The sequence below is a fragment of the Anolis sagrei genome, chromosome 12, assembly GCF_037176765.1.
Source record: "Anolis sagrei isolate rAnoSag1 chromosome 12, rAnoSag1.mat, whole genome shotgun sequence".
NCBI classification, from domain to species: Eukaryota; Metazoa; Chordata; class Lepidosauria; order Squamata; family Dactyloidae; genus Anolis; species Anolis sagrei.
The window spans coordinates 3,064,581-3,079,936 of NC_090032.1; the positions used below are offsets into that span (position 1 = coordinate 3,064,581).

At 46.1% G+C, this 15,356-nt stretch overlaps 1 protein-coding gene across 1 annotated transcript; it reads left to right on the forward strand.

Moving 5' to 3' along the window:
- The first annotated feature begins 1,684 nt into the window (after positions 1–1,684).
- On the forward strand, positions 1,685–5,981 carry LOC132764485 (claw keratin-like). The gene is made up of 2 exons (XM_060758516.2): positions 1,685–1,771; positions 4,925–5,981. The coding sequence occupies exon 2, from the start codon at positions 4,948–4,950 to the stop codon at positions 5,464–5,466; it is 519 nt and encodes a 172-aa protein (XP_060614499.2). The 5' UTR covers positions 1,685–1,771; positions 4,925–4,947; the 3' UTR covers positions 5,467–5,981.
- Positions 5,982–15,356: the final 9,375 nt, after the last annotated feature.

A 15,356-nucleotide genomic window follows, 5' to 3' on the forward strand; every position in this document is an offset into this window, starting at 1 on the left:
AAACCCCATCAGTATTTTGTGTCATGAAGTTTATGTACCAAGTTTGGTCCAGATTCATCAGGCCATGTGGGAGACTTAGTGAAGCACACATACATACATTGACCGACAGATAGATAGATAGATAGATAGATAGATAGATAGATAGATGGTTGGCACCATCCCTACTCTCCTTCTGCCAGAGTAGAAGACTTTTTCATCCAGGCAGGTCTTTGAGATTTAATCCCACTTTTTGTTCACACCAAAAAGTGTGTAAATTCTTGTGATCTAGTTCTACTCTAATCTCTCTATTTGTGTGTGTGTGTGTGTGTGTTCCTTTAGGCACTGAAAGCCTTCAGAAGATTTTTAAAACCCAACCAAGAAATGGACATGAGTACTAGATCATCTGCATACATCTCTCTATATGCATACTCTCACTGTGTATGCGTGTGTGTGTGTATAATGTTTGTTTGTCAGATTAACATAACTAAAAAACCACTGAATGAATTGCCGCCAAATTTGGCCAAAAGACACCTACTAACCCAACGAGTGACAATCACTAAAAAAAAATTGATTTTGTCAATAGGGACTTGTAGTTGCTGGGATTTATAGTTAACCCAAAATCAAAGATGATTATGAACTCCACCAATGATGGAATTGAGCCAAACATGGCACAAAGGACTCCCATGACCAACAGGAAACACTAGAATTGTTTATTGGGCATTGGTCTTGAGTTTTGGAGTTGTAGTTCACCTACATCTAGAGAGCACTGTGGACTCAAACAATGATGCATCTGGACCAAACATGGCATGGATATTCCATATGCCCAAATACGAACACAAATGGAGTTTGGGGGAAATAGACCTTGACATTTGGGAGTTGTAGTTACTGAGATGTATAGTTCACCTACAATCAAAGACTAGGCCACAGCAACGCGTGGCAGGGGATGGCTAGTGTGTGTGTGTGTACATATATATATGTGTGTGTGTGTGTGTCTGTCTGTCTGTCTGTCTGTCTGTCTGTCAATGTATGTATGTATGCTTCACGAAGACTCCCATATGGCCTGATGGATCTGGACCAAACTTGGTACATAGACTCTTCATTACACAAAATACTGGTGGGGTTTCAACTAGAAATCCATCTTTTCCAGGCCCAGAGTTGAGGGGAAAAAACAAACAAATCGGATTGGCTGTTGTAAGGTGACTTTGTGTATGAAGGAAAGGAACGGAGAGAAGGAAGGAAGAGAAAAGAAAAGAAAAGAAAAGAAAGAGAAAAGAAGGGAAGGAAAGAAAAAAGAAGGGAAAAGGAAGGATTTGCGTAGACAAATAACATTATGGTAGAATCTGGTTAACCTTCAATTGTCCAATGCAACATATAAACAAATCATTTCTGGGCAGTCTAGTACAACACCGAAGCCCACTGAGAATAAGCAGAAGGACCCTACTCAGAAAATACCATGACCTTAGAACCCAAGGACTCCTCATTTCTTACAATTTAACAAGAAATTAGCAAAGCGTTCCTAGAGATGCAAGGATTCTACATTTTTCCTTTGTTCTCCCTCAAAAGGAGCTGATGGAAGCAGAATTTCGGGCTCTGATGGTTTTGGGAATCATTAAAGTAATTTCGTAGGTGATGAAACCAGCAAATTTTGGTGCATCACAAATTAAGATATTAAAGGGGTGTCGCTCAATGAGTCAGGAAGCCACCAAAACAGTATAAAAGCCCTCGTTGTTCTACAGTCCTCCATCAGCTTCATCGCTTGCCTTCTCTTGCCTTCTACTCATCTGAGCAACTGGTAAGCATGACTTCTTCATTGCATGTCAACCTTTATCTCTGAAAAAATGGTATTACCAACAGTTCTGAAGTGTTAGTATAGTTTACTATTCTAAGATCTGAATTCTCTCCACGATTGTTGTTATCGGTATTATTATTATTATTATTATTATTATTATTATTATTATTTGAAACACAACAAGATGAGTCCACAGCAGACACTCTGCTGGCTGTTGTATTGGATCACATGTCGGACACTTCCCAAGTGTCTAGGACTGTGTGAAGTATCGACAAATAGTGTGTGCAGATCCCAGTAGAGTGGTCTTTTGCACCTGACAGATGGTAATTTTGTCAGCATCAATTGGGTTTAAGTGTAGGCCAAGGTCTTCTTGGGTTATCAAATGTCTAGATGTCATCAGGGTTTGTGAAAATATTAGAAAATTCACCGAAAATGCAATGAAACAATGAAAAACTGAGTTGTTTGTGGGTGACGAAAGCTATGGAACTGTTAGCATCAAGAGAGGAATTTTCCAGGGTGACTCACTGTCTCATTGCAATGATCCCACTGTCAGTAATTCTACAGAAAACAAACCTGGGCTACCAAACAGCAAGAAATTAATAACAACAACAACAACAACAACAACAACAACAACAACAACAACAGATCCCAGTAGGGTGGCCTTTTGCAGATGACAGATGGTAACTTTGTCAGCGCCAATTGGGTTTAAGTGCAGGCCAAGGTCTTCTTGGATTATCAAATGTCTAGATGTCATCAGGATTTGTGAAAATTATTATTATTATTATTATTATTATTATTATTATTATTATTATTTCTATAGTTAATTACTGCCTGGTTAACATTGACTTCTGATAATCCAATGAAGTAGAGGTTTGCAAGACACTCTTTTACTTTCAGGCCTTCAACTCTTCTCAACTCAGAGAAGATATGGTGGAAATCCATCCATCCACAAAGCAATTTTCCCTGTTTTCTACAAGATTCTGTTTCAGTTACCATTACCTTTTCTAGTATTCTTCAGAAGTTTAGCTCAGAGTACAGCAGCATCAGATTAGACATTCTTGAATCTAGAGAACGTTCAGGCAAATTTTCTATAGGACCCATGGGTTGGTCTTATTGATAGTCCACGGTACCCATGTAACTCTCCTGCTATTAAAGCCACCTTAAGCACTCCAAAGGAAACAGTGTGAAATAATAATTTTTCAACAACCTGATTGCTATAACACAATTTAAACCTATACACATGTACAAATTGGTATGCATTGTAGGATAATAATAATAATAATAATAATAATAATAATAATAATAATAATCTTTATTTATACCCGGCCACCATCTCCCCCAACGGGAATTCAGGATTTTATGAGGCCAAGACCAAATAATAAATTACAATAAAATAAAAACCAAAAACGCAAACGACAACACAGTGAAATACATAAAACCTATGAATACGATAAGCAATATAAAAATACAATATGCTCAATCACAATGACAATGAGCGGGTCACATGTGCAAGATAAAATGCTAAAACTCGGGGTGAGATAAAAGAGGAGCAGAATATTTGTGAGGGAGAGCTGATAAAGAAACGGGGTTGTAAAAAATAGGCCTTCAGACAAGCGGGGGAAGTGTACTCCAAGAACAAAAACATTGAGGGGAGCAATTGTGTATGGTTGTGTGGCTACTCTCCGAAGGCTCAACAGAAAAGCCAGGTTTTGACATCCTTCTTGAAGGTTTCCAAGATGGAGGCTTTCCTAATATCTCTGGGCAATGAGTTCCAGAGTTGGGGGGCCACAGAGGCTCTCTCCCTTGTACCCACAAGATGGGTCTGTGATACTGGCAGGGGCAAAATGAGAGCCTTCCCCAAAGATCAAAGAGCTCGGGCTGGTTCATGGAGAGAGATTCGGTCAGGAAGGTATGTGGGTCCCAAACCATTTAGGTAGGGCTTTATAGGTGATAACTTGCACCTTGAATTGGGACAGGAAAATAAATGGCAGCCAGTGAAGCTCCTCAAACAGGAGGTCAACTTTAGGGTTTTGTGGATTCCATCAATGGTGGTCATTGTAGGAGGTCAACTGTAGGGTTCTGTGGATTCCATCAATAGTGGGCATTGTAGGAGGACAACTGTAGGGTTGTGTGGATTCCACCAATGGTGGGCACTGTAGGAGGTCAACTGTAGGGTTCTGTGGATTCCATCAATGGTGGACACTGTAGGAAGTCAACTGTAGGATTCTGTGGATTCCATCAATGGTGGGCACTGTAGGGGTCAACTGTAGGGTTCTGTGGATTCCATCAATGGTGGACACTGTAGGAGGTCACCTGGACTCCATCAATGGTGGGCACTGTAGGAGGTCAACTGTAGGGTTCTATGGATTCCAGCAATGGTGGGAACTGTAGGAAGTCAACTGAAGGGTTCTGTGGATTCCACCAATAGTGGGCAAAGTAGGAGGTCAACTGTAGGGTTCTGTGGATTCCATCCATGTGGGCACTGTAGGAGGTCAACTGTAGGGTTCTGTGGATTCCACCAATGGTGGGCATTGTAGCAGGTCAACTGTGGGGTTCTGTGGATTCCATAAATGGTGAGCACTGTAGGAGGTCAACTGTAGGGTTCTGTGGATTCCACCAATCGTGGGCACTGTAGGAGTCAACTGTAGGGTTCTGTGGATTCCATCAATGGTGGCCACTGTAGGAGGTCACCAGGACTCCATCAATGGTGGGCACTGTAGGAAGTCAACTGAAAGGTTCTGTGGATTCCACCAATAGTGGGCAAAGTAGGAGGTCAACCGTAGGGTTCTCTGGATTCCATCAATGGTGAGCACTGTAGGAGGTCAACTGTAGGATTCTATGGATTCCATCCATGTGGGCACTGTAGGAGGTCAACTGTAGGGTTCTGTGGATTCCACCAATGGTGGGCATTGTAGCAGGTCAACTGTGGGGTTCTGTGGATTCCATAAATGGTGAGCACTGTAGGAGGTCAACTGTAGGGTTCTGTGGATTCCATCAATGTTGGGCACTGTAGGAGGTCAACTGTAGGGTTGTGTGGATTCCATCAATGGTGGCCACTGTAGGAGGTCAATTGTAGGATTCTGTGGATTCCATTAATGGTGGGCACTGAAAGCTTTCTGTTTAGTATCTCATATGATATCTCTCCTGTTCTTTCAGACTCACCTCTATCTCTCAACACCATGGCCAACTGTGGAACTGCCTCTGCTGTCCCATCCTTTGAAGCCACTCCAACCGTTGCCTTTGGATCCGGAGGCTCCAGAGGACTCGGCAGAGGTCTTGACTGTGGCTATGGATATGGCTCTGGCTTCGGTTATGGCTCTGGTTTAGCTTCTGGCTATGGTCTAGGGGGCATCATTTCAGATGCAGCCAGTCTGGGAGTCCTCTCTGGAGTGCAGCCATCCTGCATCAACCAGCTGCCCCCATCAGAGGTTGTGGTCAAATCACCCCCATTTGTGCTCACCGTCCCAGGCCCCATCATCGCTGCCACCCCCGAGCCTATTGAAGTTGGTGGATATGCCCCATGTGCCGTGAATGGAGTTGGCATTGGTGGATTCAGTAGTGGATATTATGGTGGCCGATATGGTGGATTGGGTAGTGGATATAATGGTGGGCGATTTGGTGGGTTCCTTGGGAATCATGCTGGAGCCCTGGGAGGAGTCCTGGGAGGAAGAGGAAACATCTGTGGTCCCTGCGCGTAAGTTCTTGTAGAACTTCAGCCAGGAAAAGGAAAAATGGAACGTCACACAATGGACCACAATGGAAGACCTGGTTGTAGCTGAGCTAAGCACCCCATTCCTAGGTGTTTTGCTCAGCTTCAACTTCTAGTATCACTAGAAATGAGGTCCACCTATCCCTGCCATGATTCGGCCTTCAATCTAAATGCATTCCTCTTTAGTTTCCCTCTCTATGTTCTTATCTTACTCTCTTTACAACGCTTCTGCTGTGAAAATTGAACTGCACAAGATCCTCAAACCTCTCCGATGGATGTCGCAATCCAACCCAAGAATGCATAACGTTGAGATGCTGCAAAGAAACCACAGAAACATGTTATGCTAATCTAGATCTGAATGTGATGATCTGCAACCATGTATGGAACGGAAACGCTGTTCATTCCCTTGCATTCTTTGTGACCTATCATTTTCTGAACTGCTTGTGCTCCTTTTGGATTTGCCAGCTTCTAGTCTTTAATAAAATTGGCTTTGCATAATAACAATCTGGTTTTATGGTTTCATTTATGGTATCCTGGGACGCCTCAGGGAGTTGGGACTTGGGTTGCTCAAAGAACCAGGTTTTCACTCTTTTTCAAAAGGTCAGGAGGGAGGGGGCCGATCTAATATTCCTAGGCAGGGAGTTCTACAGCCAAGGAGCCACCACAGAGAAGGCCCTGTCTCTTGTCCCCACCAGATGTGCCTGTGAAGCAGGTGAGATCGAGAGCAGGGCCTCCTCAGATGATCTCAAGTTCCTGGGAGTTTCATAGGGAGACTTTAATTGTGATGGCTCAATGGTATGGAATACCATAGTTTTACAAGATCTCAAGCAAGGACTCACCAATCTATAACTCGCTGCATTGAGTGACATGCATTCTGCTCAGGGATGTCCTTCACAAATTGTGGTTACTACAACATGGATGGTAGTCTTGTTGTTTGGGCATTATGTCAGGGTCAGATAAGTTTTGTGAAGCTGGAGAAGTCTTTGTGAAGTCTCCTCAACCATATGAGCCAGACGTCCCTATTCTGTTGGTTCTGCTGGACCTCTCAGCAGCCTTCGATACCCTCGATCATGGTATCCTTATGGAACGTCTCGGGGCCATAGGACTTGGTGGTAGTGTTCTACAGTGGCTCCGATCTTTCCTTAAGGGACGGTCCCAGAAGGTGTTGTTAGGGGACACCTGCTAGTCCTCACAACCATTGACTTATGCGGTCCCACAGGGATCTATACTGTCCCCCATGTTGTTTAACATGTACATGAAGCCGATGGAAGAGATCATCCAGAGTTTTGGGTCAGATGTCATCAGTACGCAGATGATGTTCAGCTCTATCACTCCTTCCCACCTGTCACTAAGGAGGCTGTACAGGTCCTGAACTGGTCCTTGGCCGTTGTGTCAGCCTGGACAAGGGTGAACAGATTGAAACTCAATCCAGACAAGACAGAGGTCCTCATGGGCAGTCGAAATGCCAAACAGGAGATAGGGTTACAGCCTGTGCTTGATGGTGTTACACTCCCCTGAAGACACAGGTTCGCAGTTTGGGAGTGATCCTGGACTCATCGCTGAGACTGGAACTTCAGGTCTCGGCGGTGGCCGGGAGAGCTTTTGCACAATTAAAACTTGTGCTCCAACTGTGCCCGTTCCTTAGGAAGTCTCACTTGGCCATGGTGGTCCATGCTCTTGTTACATCCCGAATAGACTACTGCAACACTCTCTACATGGGGCTGCCTTTGAAGACTGCCCGGAAGCTTCAACTACTCCAACGGTTGGCAGCCAGGTTGTTCACTGGAGTGGCGTACAGGGAGCGTACAACTCCTCTGTTACGCTAGCTCCACTGGTTGCTGATCTGCTTCCGAGCACAATTCAAAGTGCTGGTTTTTGTAACACTCCAGCACAGGAAACAGGGCCCTCTTGTCCTTAATACACCACACCTTGGTTTAGGAAAAATACAATCCTTTTTATTGAGTGATCAGGGGTGGCTCGTCCATTACGCGAAGTAAGCGGTCGCAGAATACTTTTTTCTTTGCCAGGGGCGCAGAGGCACCTCTGTAAATGCCCCTCGACCACCACTTGAGGAGCGCCCCCTCAGCTCACAACAGCCCTAGCAGTCCGGGAGGGAGCCTCGGCTTTCTTGCCTCGCTGCCGGGCGATCCTCTTTCCAAAAGGGCCGGGCCCTTGAGCCTCGCTTAGCCTCTCTCGTTCCTGCTCCACCCGGCCACCAGGTGTGCGAGCAGAGCCGGTGCTCAATTGTTCTCCGCATTCGATCTGAACTCCACCAATGATGGAATTGAACCAAATATGGCACACAGAACTTCCACGATGAACAGAAAATATATATCAATGATTGGATGGGGGGGGGGCGCCAAAATACTGTTTGCTTACCATTGAAAATTACCTAGGGCCGCCTCTGTGAGTGATGAATATAAAATAAATCGAAGTCCAATGGTAAAAAAGTCAAAATGAAACAGCAAACAGCAATGTCCATAAAGCTTGCAGAAAATCCAAAGCAGTAATGTCCAGAAAACTCTCAATAGAAATCCATGAACAGATTAGCCTCTACTAATCTCACTTGAAGCCAGAAACTCCCTTAGAGACTAGACTACTGGAAACTGGAAAACCCAGGAGGTTTGTACTTGATACTAAACAATGCTTGGTCTGAGGAAATCCCCCTCACGGGCACTCTTAAATCCCAAAAACTGATTCTGGCTAACTCTTATCTTTGGTTTCAGTTGTTGGATTCTCTCTGTGCTGGTACGGCTGTACCAGAAGCTCCAGCTTTATTTGCTTTGTATTAAATGTTTGTTTCCAGTCCAGGGTTTCAGGGACTCTACAGATAGGTGGCTTCCTCTGGTTGTAGTCGTAGGGCAAGTCACCTGTCCATCATCATTAAGTTTTGGTTCCGCCCCTTGCTCAGGGCAATTGGGAATGGAAGGGAGCCATTTTTAGTTAGTCTCAGCAAGGAAAGCTAATGTACAGGACGTGTGCAAGCTTCCCCTGTACAAAAGCTTCAACCCTTAAGACTTTCCGGGGGAAAACAGTCTTAAGAGTCTCCAAAGATTTCCAGAAAAACAGCCCTAAAGACCAAAGAACTCCAGCTGGAGAACATCTAAACCTTTACTGGTAGGTCCACTCGTGCTTTGAGACGCAGTTCGACCCGGTAGCAGAGCCCACATCAGTTAGGGTTAGATTACAGTCAGCCTGGGAGAAGTTAAAAAGGGGATTTTCATTTAAAGTAAAGAAGAAGTTATTAAAGACAGTTGCCTGTCCTTCGGGGGCAAGATTAGGAAGTAATCAGTTGTATAAAGCCTGGAAGCATTTGTTTAGCTTTATTGAAGACACGAGAAGTTTCTGTTTGATTGTTCATTAATTAAAGACTGTTATACTTCACAAGCCATCTAAAGATAATTTGTGGTGGAAAACCCCTGAGAACTTCTCCTTGGGCCCCCTGGCTTCCTGCTGGGCAAAGATTGCTTGTCCTGTTCTAAAGGAAATTCTTTACAGGCCCAGCGCGCGACAGAACACTCTCGGACCTACGTAAACATTGAGCCTCCCTGCGGTTCTGGCTTATCTCCAAGCTGCGGTTGACCAGGTGTCAAGTTATCTTGCAAGCTCGGGCGAGGAGGAAAAATGAATTTTCTTCTCTCGGTCTGACAGACACTTTGCATGTGCAAGTGCGATACACCTCCCACAGCCAACCCAAGAAGTACACTCACACATGATGTGGGATGAACAATGGCCACAACTCATTTATTGATAACAGGAACAAGAGTTGGCAGCCAAGCATGGGTCCTGGATCACGATCGGACAGCCCAATACTGCCCGATCCCGCACACACCAGGGTGCTGCCAGCACAATACCGGGCAAACGCAACTTGACACCCCTGGGGACCACCGGGCGTCCCCCCTAACCGCTAGGGGGGATACCAAACCAGATCCAGGGCCCATGCCCCACGCCCAACAAGGAGTTGTGACAAGAAGCATAAAACAAACAAGTAACTGTTAACAGGTAACCGTGACAAGGTGAACATCTACAAAATTAACAGCCAATGAAAACATAAACCGCATGCAGGGTGGGTGGGATAGATCAGCTGTCGCAGGCCAAGTGCTTGCTGGGGAGCCTGGGCAGCTTTATGAAGGCTGACCAGAAAGAGGGAGAGGCCAGCTCAGGCCTCACCTGCGGTGGGCGTGGTCAATTGGCCATTGGCCCCTTGACCCGCCGGCGGGAATCCTTCCCGCCATCAGAGGGGGCTTCTGGGAGGAAGAAGCCCTCCCTCAGGCAAGAATGGTGGTGGGGGACACCCTGCACCGCAACTTCTTTGGCCCGGTAAGTCGGGCCATGCTATTTCTCATGAGAACTTGGCTTTTTATTTACTTTGCTTGTATACCGCAGTTTCTCAGCCCGTAGGCGACTCAACGCAGTTCACAACAAGAGCAAAAGTCAGTGAAACAACATACAATATTTAAAACCATTAACAGCACAATATACAAAATAATGACACATCAATACAGCACATTAGCATCTCGTAACTAAAATCGTGATCCAATTCGTCATCCATAAATTCCGTTTCCTATATTCATCGTTCAATTGCACTATTTATCCGAACGCCTGTTCAAACAGCCAGGTTTTTAGTTTTCTTCGAAACACCATTAACGAAGGGGCTGATCTAATGTCCCTGGGAAGGGCGTTCCACAGTCGAGGGGCCACCACAGAGAAGGCCCTGTCCCTCGTCCCCGCCAGCCGTGCTTGTGATGCAGGTGGGATCGAGAGCAGGGCCTCCCCAGAAGATCTTAGAGTCCTGGTGGGTTCGTAGGCAGAGATACGTTCGGATAGGTAGCTTGGGCCAGAACCGTTTAGGGCTTTATAGGCCAACGCCAGCACTTTGAATTGAGCCCGGTAGCAAATCGGCAGCCAGTGGAGCTGGTGCAGCAAAGGAGTTGTATGCTTCCTGCGCTCCGCTCCTGTTAGTATCATGGCTGCCGAGCGTTGGACTAGTTGGAGCTTCCGAGCCGTCTTCAAAGGCAACCCCACGTACAGAGCGTTGCAGTAGGCTAAACGGGATGTAACCAGAGCGTGGACTACCGTGAAGCCTCTAAATCAAAGCCTGTAGGATTTTTACAGCGTAAAGTCTCCATCTTGAGCCTCGTCCTCATTGATCACTTCAGCCTCACTATCCAAACTAGGCCCATCAACATTAACATCAACATTAGCATCAACATTGGCATCAGCATTAGTCAATACAATCAGAGATCCAGGCTCAGGTTGACACACAGGCTGAGTCCCAACAACTCTATAGATTTGTGTATCTGTATTCCATCACAAGCTGTTTCTGTTTGTTTCATTCGTAAGACCCCCATTTTAGTTTTAGAGAGTAGGGCTGGTCAATTCGTTTCGTTAATTCGTAATTCGTTAAAAAATTCGTTAATTTTTGAATTACGAAACGATTACAAAACTTATTTTTAAACCTGGAAGTGTTTTTAAATATCGAAACGGCAGGCGCCAAAAAAATTTGTATTTCCGTCCATTTCGGAAATACGTAAGATGGCCGCCTGGCTTGCTGGGAGCTCTCCTCTCTCGGCGCCGGCTGAGCAAGCGAGAGGGCGAGCGAGAGGGCGAGCGGCGAGCGAGAGGGTGAGGGCGAGTGGCGAGCGAGAGGGCGAGGGCGAGCGGCGAGCAGTGAGCGAGAGGGCGAGCGAGAGGGCGAGCAGCGAGCGAGAGGTGAGGGCGAGCGGCGAGCGAGAGGGCGAGCGAGAGGGCGAGCGGCGAGCGAGAGGGCGAGCGAGAGGGCGAGAGGGCGAGCGAGAGGGCGAGCGGCGAGCGAGAGGGCGAGGGCGAGCGACGACCGAGAGGGCGAGCGAGAGGGCGAGCTGCGAGCGAGCTGCGAGCGAGAGGGCCCGCCAGAGTGAGTGCCTGCCTTCCCTCAATAATAATTTCTCCTCCCTATTCTACAAAATTAATAATTAAATTTAAAAAAATATTTTAAAAATATTGAAAAAAAAAGGGCGCCATCTTTACAAAATGTTTTGTAAATATTTACGAAATTTCGTAAATACCGAACTTTTTTTTGGAAAATTTTGTAATTATTTTAAATATCGAAACAAAAAAACACCCCAATTACAAATCGATTTTAGAAACAAATTTTTGCGTTGTTACCCAGGCCTATTAGACAGCCTCCTGAAACCACTTGCCTTTCCGAATGGGTATTTTCGTTCCGTGACCAAAAATACAAAAAAAAAAATCAGCCCATTGGTTTAAAGACAGGGCTTAAGATATCACTCCTCCTGTGATGCTTTCCCCTTTGCCTGCAGAGGAGACAAGCGGTGGGTGAGACAAGTGGTGTTCTCCTCCAAAAAGGCAGGGCTCAGAGGGAAATAGCAGGCGGCAATTCTCTGTGGACCACGTGTGGAGCACCATGTGGGCCAAAAAGCAGGCAAAGAAACGGTACGCACTCCCACTGTCTTTGAGCTTATTTTCATTCCAGGGAGGGGGTTCCCATTTCAGGCTCCCACCTGAAACAAAAGGAATGAAAGAATGCATGAAACGGGAGAAATGGGTACCTAGAATCATAGAATCATAGAATCCTAGAGTTGGAAGAGACCTCATGGGCCATCCAGTCCAACCCCATTTTGCCAAGAAGCAGGAATATTGCATTCAAAGCACCCTGACAGATGGCCATCCAGCCTCTGCTTAAAAGCTTCCAAAGAAGGAGCCTCCACCACACTCCGGGGCAGAGAGTTCCACTGCTGAACGGCTCTCACAGTCAGGAAGTTCTTCCTAATGTTCAGATGGAATCTCCTCTCTTGTAGTTTGAAGCCATTGTTCCCTTGCGTCCTAGTCTCCAAGGAAGCAGAAAACAAGCTTGCTCCCTCCTCCCTGTGGCTTCCTCTCACATTTATACATGGCTATTAGGCCTGGGCGGTTTCGTTCGTTAATTTCGTAATTCGTTATTAATTCGCATTTAAATTAGCTTACGATCCAATATTGAGCCATGCACGAATAGTATGAGGAGTAAATTAGATTCGAAACAATTTTTTCAATTTATTTCGTAATTGTTTCGTAATTATTTCAAAATTATTTTGTAATTATTTTGTAATTATTTTGTAATTATTTTCGCATGTCTGGTGCAAGTTTTATAGTTGTTGTTTGTTTTATCACACCAACAGTCAACAACAGAGGGAGAGGGAAGCTTCAGAAGTTCCCCCTGTCCCATTTGGAATTTTTTTTTAGCATATTGCGCAATCGCGCCCGCCATTAACGAATCGATTCGTAATTTTACGAAATTTCGTAAATTTCGAAATTTTTAAAAGGAAAATTTCGGAATACTTTAAAAAAACGAAACGCGATGGACCCCTAAAAACGAAACGAGTTTAGAAACAATTTTTTCCGTTGTTACCCAGGCCTAATGGCTATCACATCTCCTCTCAGCCTTCTCTTCTTCAGGCTAAATATGCCCAGCTCCTTAAGCCACACCTCATAGGGCTTGTTCTCCAGACCCTTGATCATTTTAGTCGCCCTCCTCTGGACACATTCCAGCTTGTCAATATCTCTCTTGAATTGTGGTGCCCAGAATTGGACACAATATTCCAGATGTGGTCTAACCAAGGCAGAATAGAGCATGGGGAGCATTACTTCCCTGGATCTAGGCACTAGGCTCCTATTGATGCAGGCCAAAATCCCATTGGCTTTTTTTTTTTTTTTTTGCCGCCACATCACATTCCTGGCTCATGTTTAACTTGCTGTCCATGAGGACTCCAAGATCTTTTTCACATGTACTGCTCTCGAGACATGCATCCCCCATTCTATTTGGGTGTGGATGGGCGACACTCCTCCCGCCCGCAGAACCAGAGATGACACAGACACATAGATGGAGTAAAAATGGCCACAAATTAATGTATTAATTACAGGAAAACAGGGTTGGCTGCTAGGCATGGGTTCTGGATCAAGATCGATCAGCCCGCTGCTGACCGATACCTGATGAGTCCATCAGGGGGCCCACCGGCACAATACCGGGCCACATGACACGGCACCCCTGGAAACCACCGCATGTTCCCTCCTCGGACAGTAGTGGAGGGGCAGAACCATATCCAGGGCCCATGCCACATGCCAACCGGAGTTGTGATGAACAGATAATGAACAACGACTGCAACACTGAACAAAAACATGAACATGCAAGGTGGGTGGGAGGACAACTCGAAGCAGGCCTGGTACCTGCTAGACCCCGCGCAGCCTATTTAAGGCTGCTGGGCACAGGGTGCAACCAGTCCCTGGCCAATGCCAGGTGCTGGGTGAGGCTGGCCGCTAGTTGGCCAGCTGATCCAGTGGCGGGAAACTTCCCGCCACGCAGGGGCTTCTGGGAAGGAGAAGCCCCTGCTACCAACACGGCCAGAGGGATGGGCACCCCCCCCCCCCATCGCAACAGGCCTTGCCCAGTAAGTCGGGCAATGAATATCTTTGCATTTCATTTTTCCTGCCTAAGTGGAGTCTCTTGCATTTGCCCCTGTTGAACTTCATTTTGCTAGTTTTGGCCAATCATCTCTCTAATCTGTCCAGATTGTTTCGAATCCTGCTCCTGTCCTCTGGAGTATTGGCTCTCCCACCCAATTTGGTGTCGTCTGCAAACTTGATGATCATGTACTTTAAAATGATCACAGGCCACCTTAGACATATTGATGCCAAAGGAAGGGGACAAGATGGTAACATCTACTCCTGATTCCATTTATAGTGTTCTGTCTTCCAGGAGCATGGTTTGCATTGCTTTTTAGCTGCACGGGATAGCATTATTTTGCATTTCCCCAGGGTTGCTACAATTTCAGCTGCACCCTGAAAGTTAACAGCATCAGAGGCTGGGAAGCCAGCCTGCAGGCCTTTTTTGCAGCTATTGGCTTAGAAAGTATCTCTTTGGGTTTGGAGTCCGCCCTTTTTCCTGGAGTTGAGATCTCCATTTTGGAATCTCCCCTGCCTCCACCAGTAGAGAAAAAAAAGCCTCAGATGTGCTGTTGGTCAGGCAGGGAGCTCTGAAAAACCCATTCTGAGTGTGTGTGTGTGTGTGTGTTCATTCGTTCAGTCGTCTCCGACTCTTCGTGACCTCATGGACCAGCCCACGCCAGAGCTCCCTGTCGGCCGTCACCACCCCCTGCTCCCTCAAGGTCAGTCCAGTCACTTCAAGGATGCCATCCATCCATCTTGCCCTTGGTCGGCCCCTCTTCCTTTTGCCTTCCACTTTCCCCAGCATAATTGTCTTCTCTAGGCTTTCCTGTCTCCTCATGATGTGACCAAAGTACTTCAACTTTGTCTCTAGTATCTTTCCCTCCAGTGAGCAGTCGGGCTTTATTTCCTGGAGGATAGACTGGTTGGATCTTCTCGCAGTCCAAGGCACTCTCAGCACTTTCCTCCAACACCACAGCTCAAAAGCATCTCTCTTCCTTCGCTCAGCCTTCCCGAAGGTCCAGCTCTCACATCCGTAGGTGACTACAGGGAATACCATGGCTTTGACTAGGCAATGGATCTTTGTTGCCAGTCTGATGTCTCTACTCTTCACTATTTTGTCGAGATTGGACATTGCTCTCCTCCCAAGAAGTAAGCGTCTTCTGATTTCCTGGCCACAGTCTGCATCTGCAGTAATCTTTGCACCTAGAAATACAAAGTCTGTCACGGCCTCCATGGTTTCTCCCTCTATTTTCCAGTTGTCAATCATTCTTGTTGCCATAATCTTGGTTTTTTTGACGTTTAGCTGCAACCCGGCTTTTGCGCTTTCTTCTTTCACCTTGATTAGAAGGCTCCTCAGCTCCTCCTCGCTTTCGGCCATCAGAGTGGTGTCGTCTGCATATCTGAGGTTGTTAATGTTTCTTCCAGCCATTTTCACCCCAGCTTTGCATTCATCAAGCC

Coding starts and splice junctions, on each gene's coding strand:
- LOC132764485 (XM_060758516.2), top strand. CDS start 4,948: ATGGCCAACTGTGGAACTGCCTCTGCTGTCCCATCCTTTGAAGCCACT.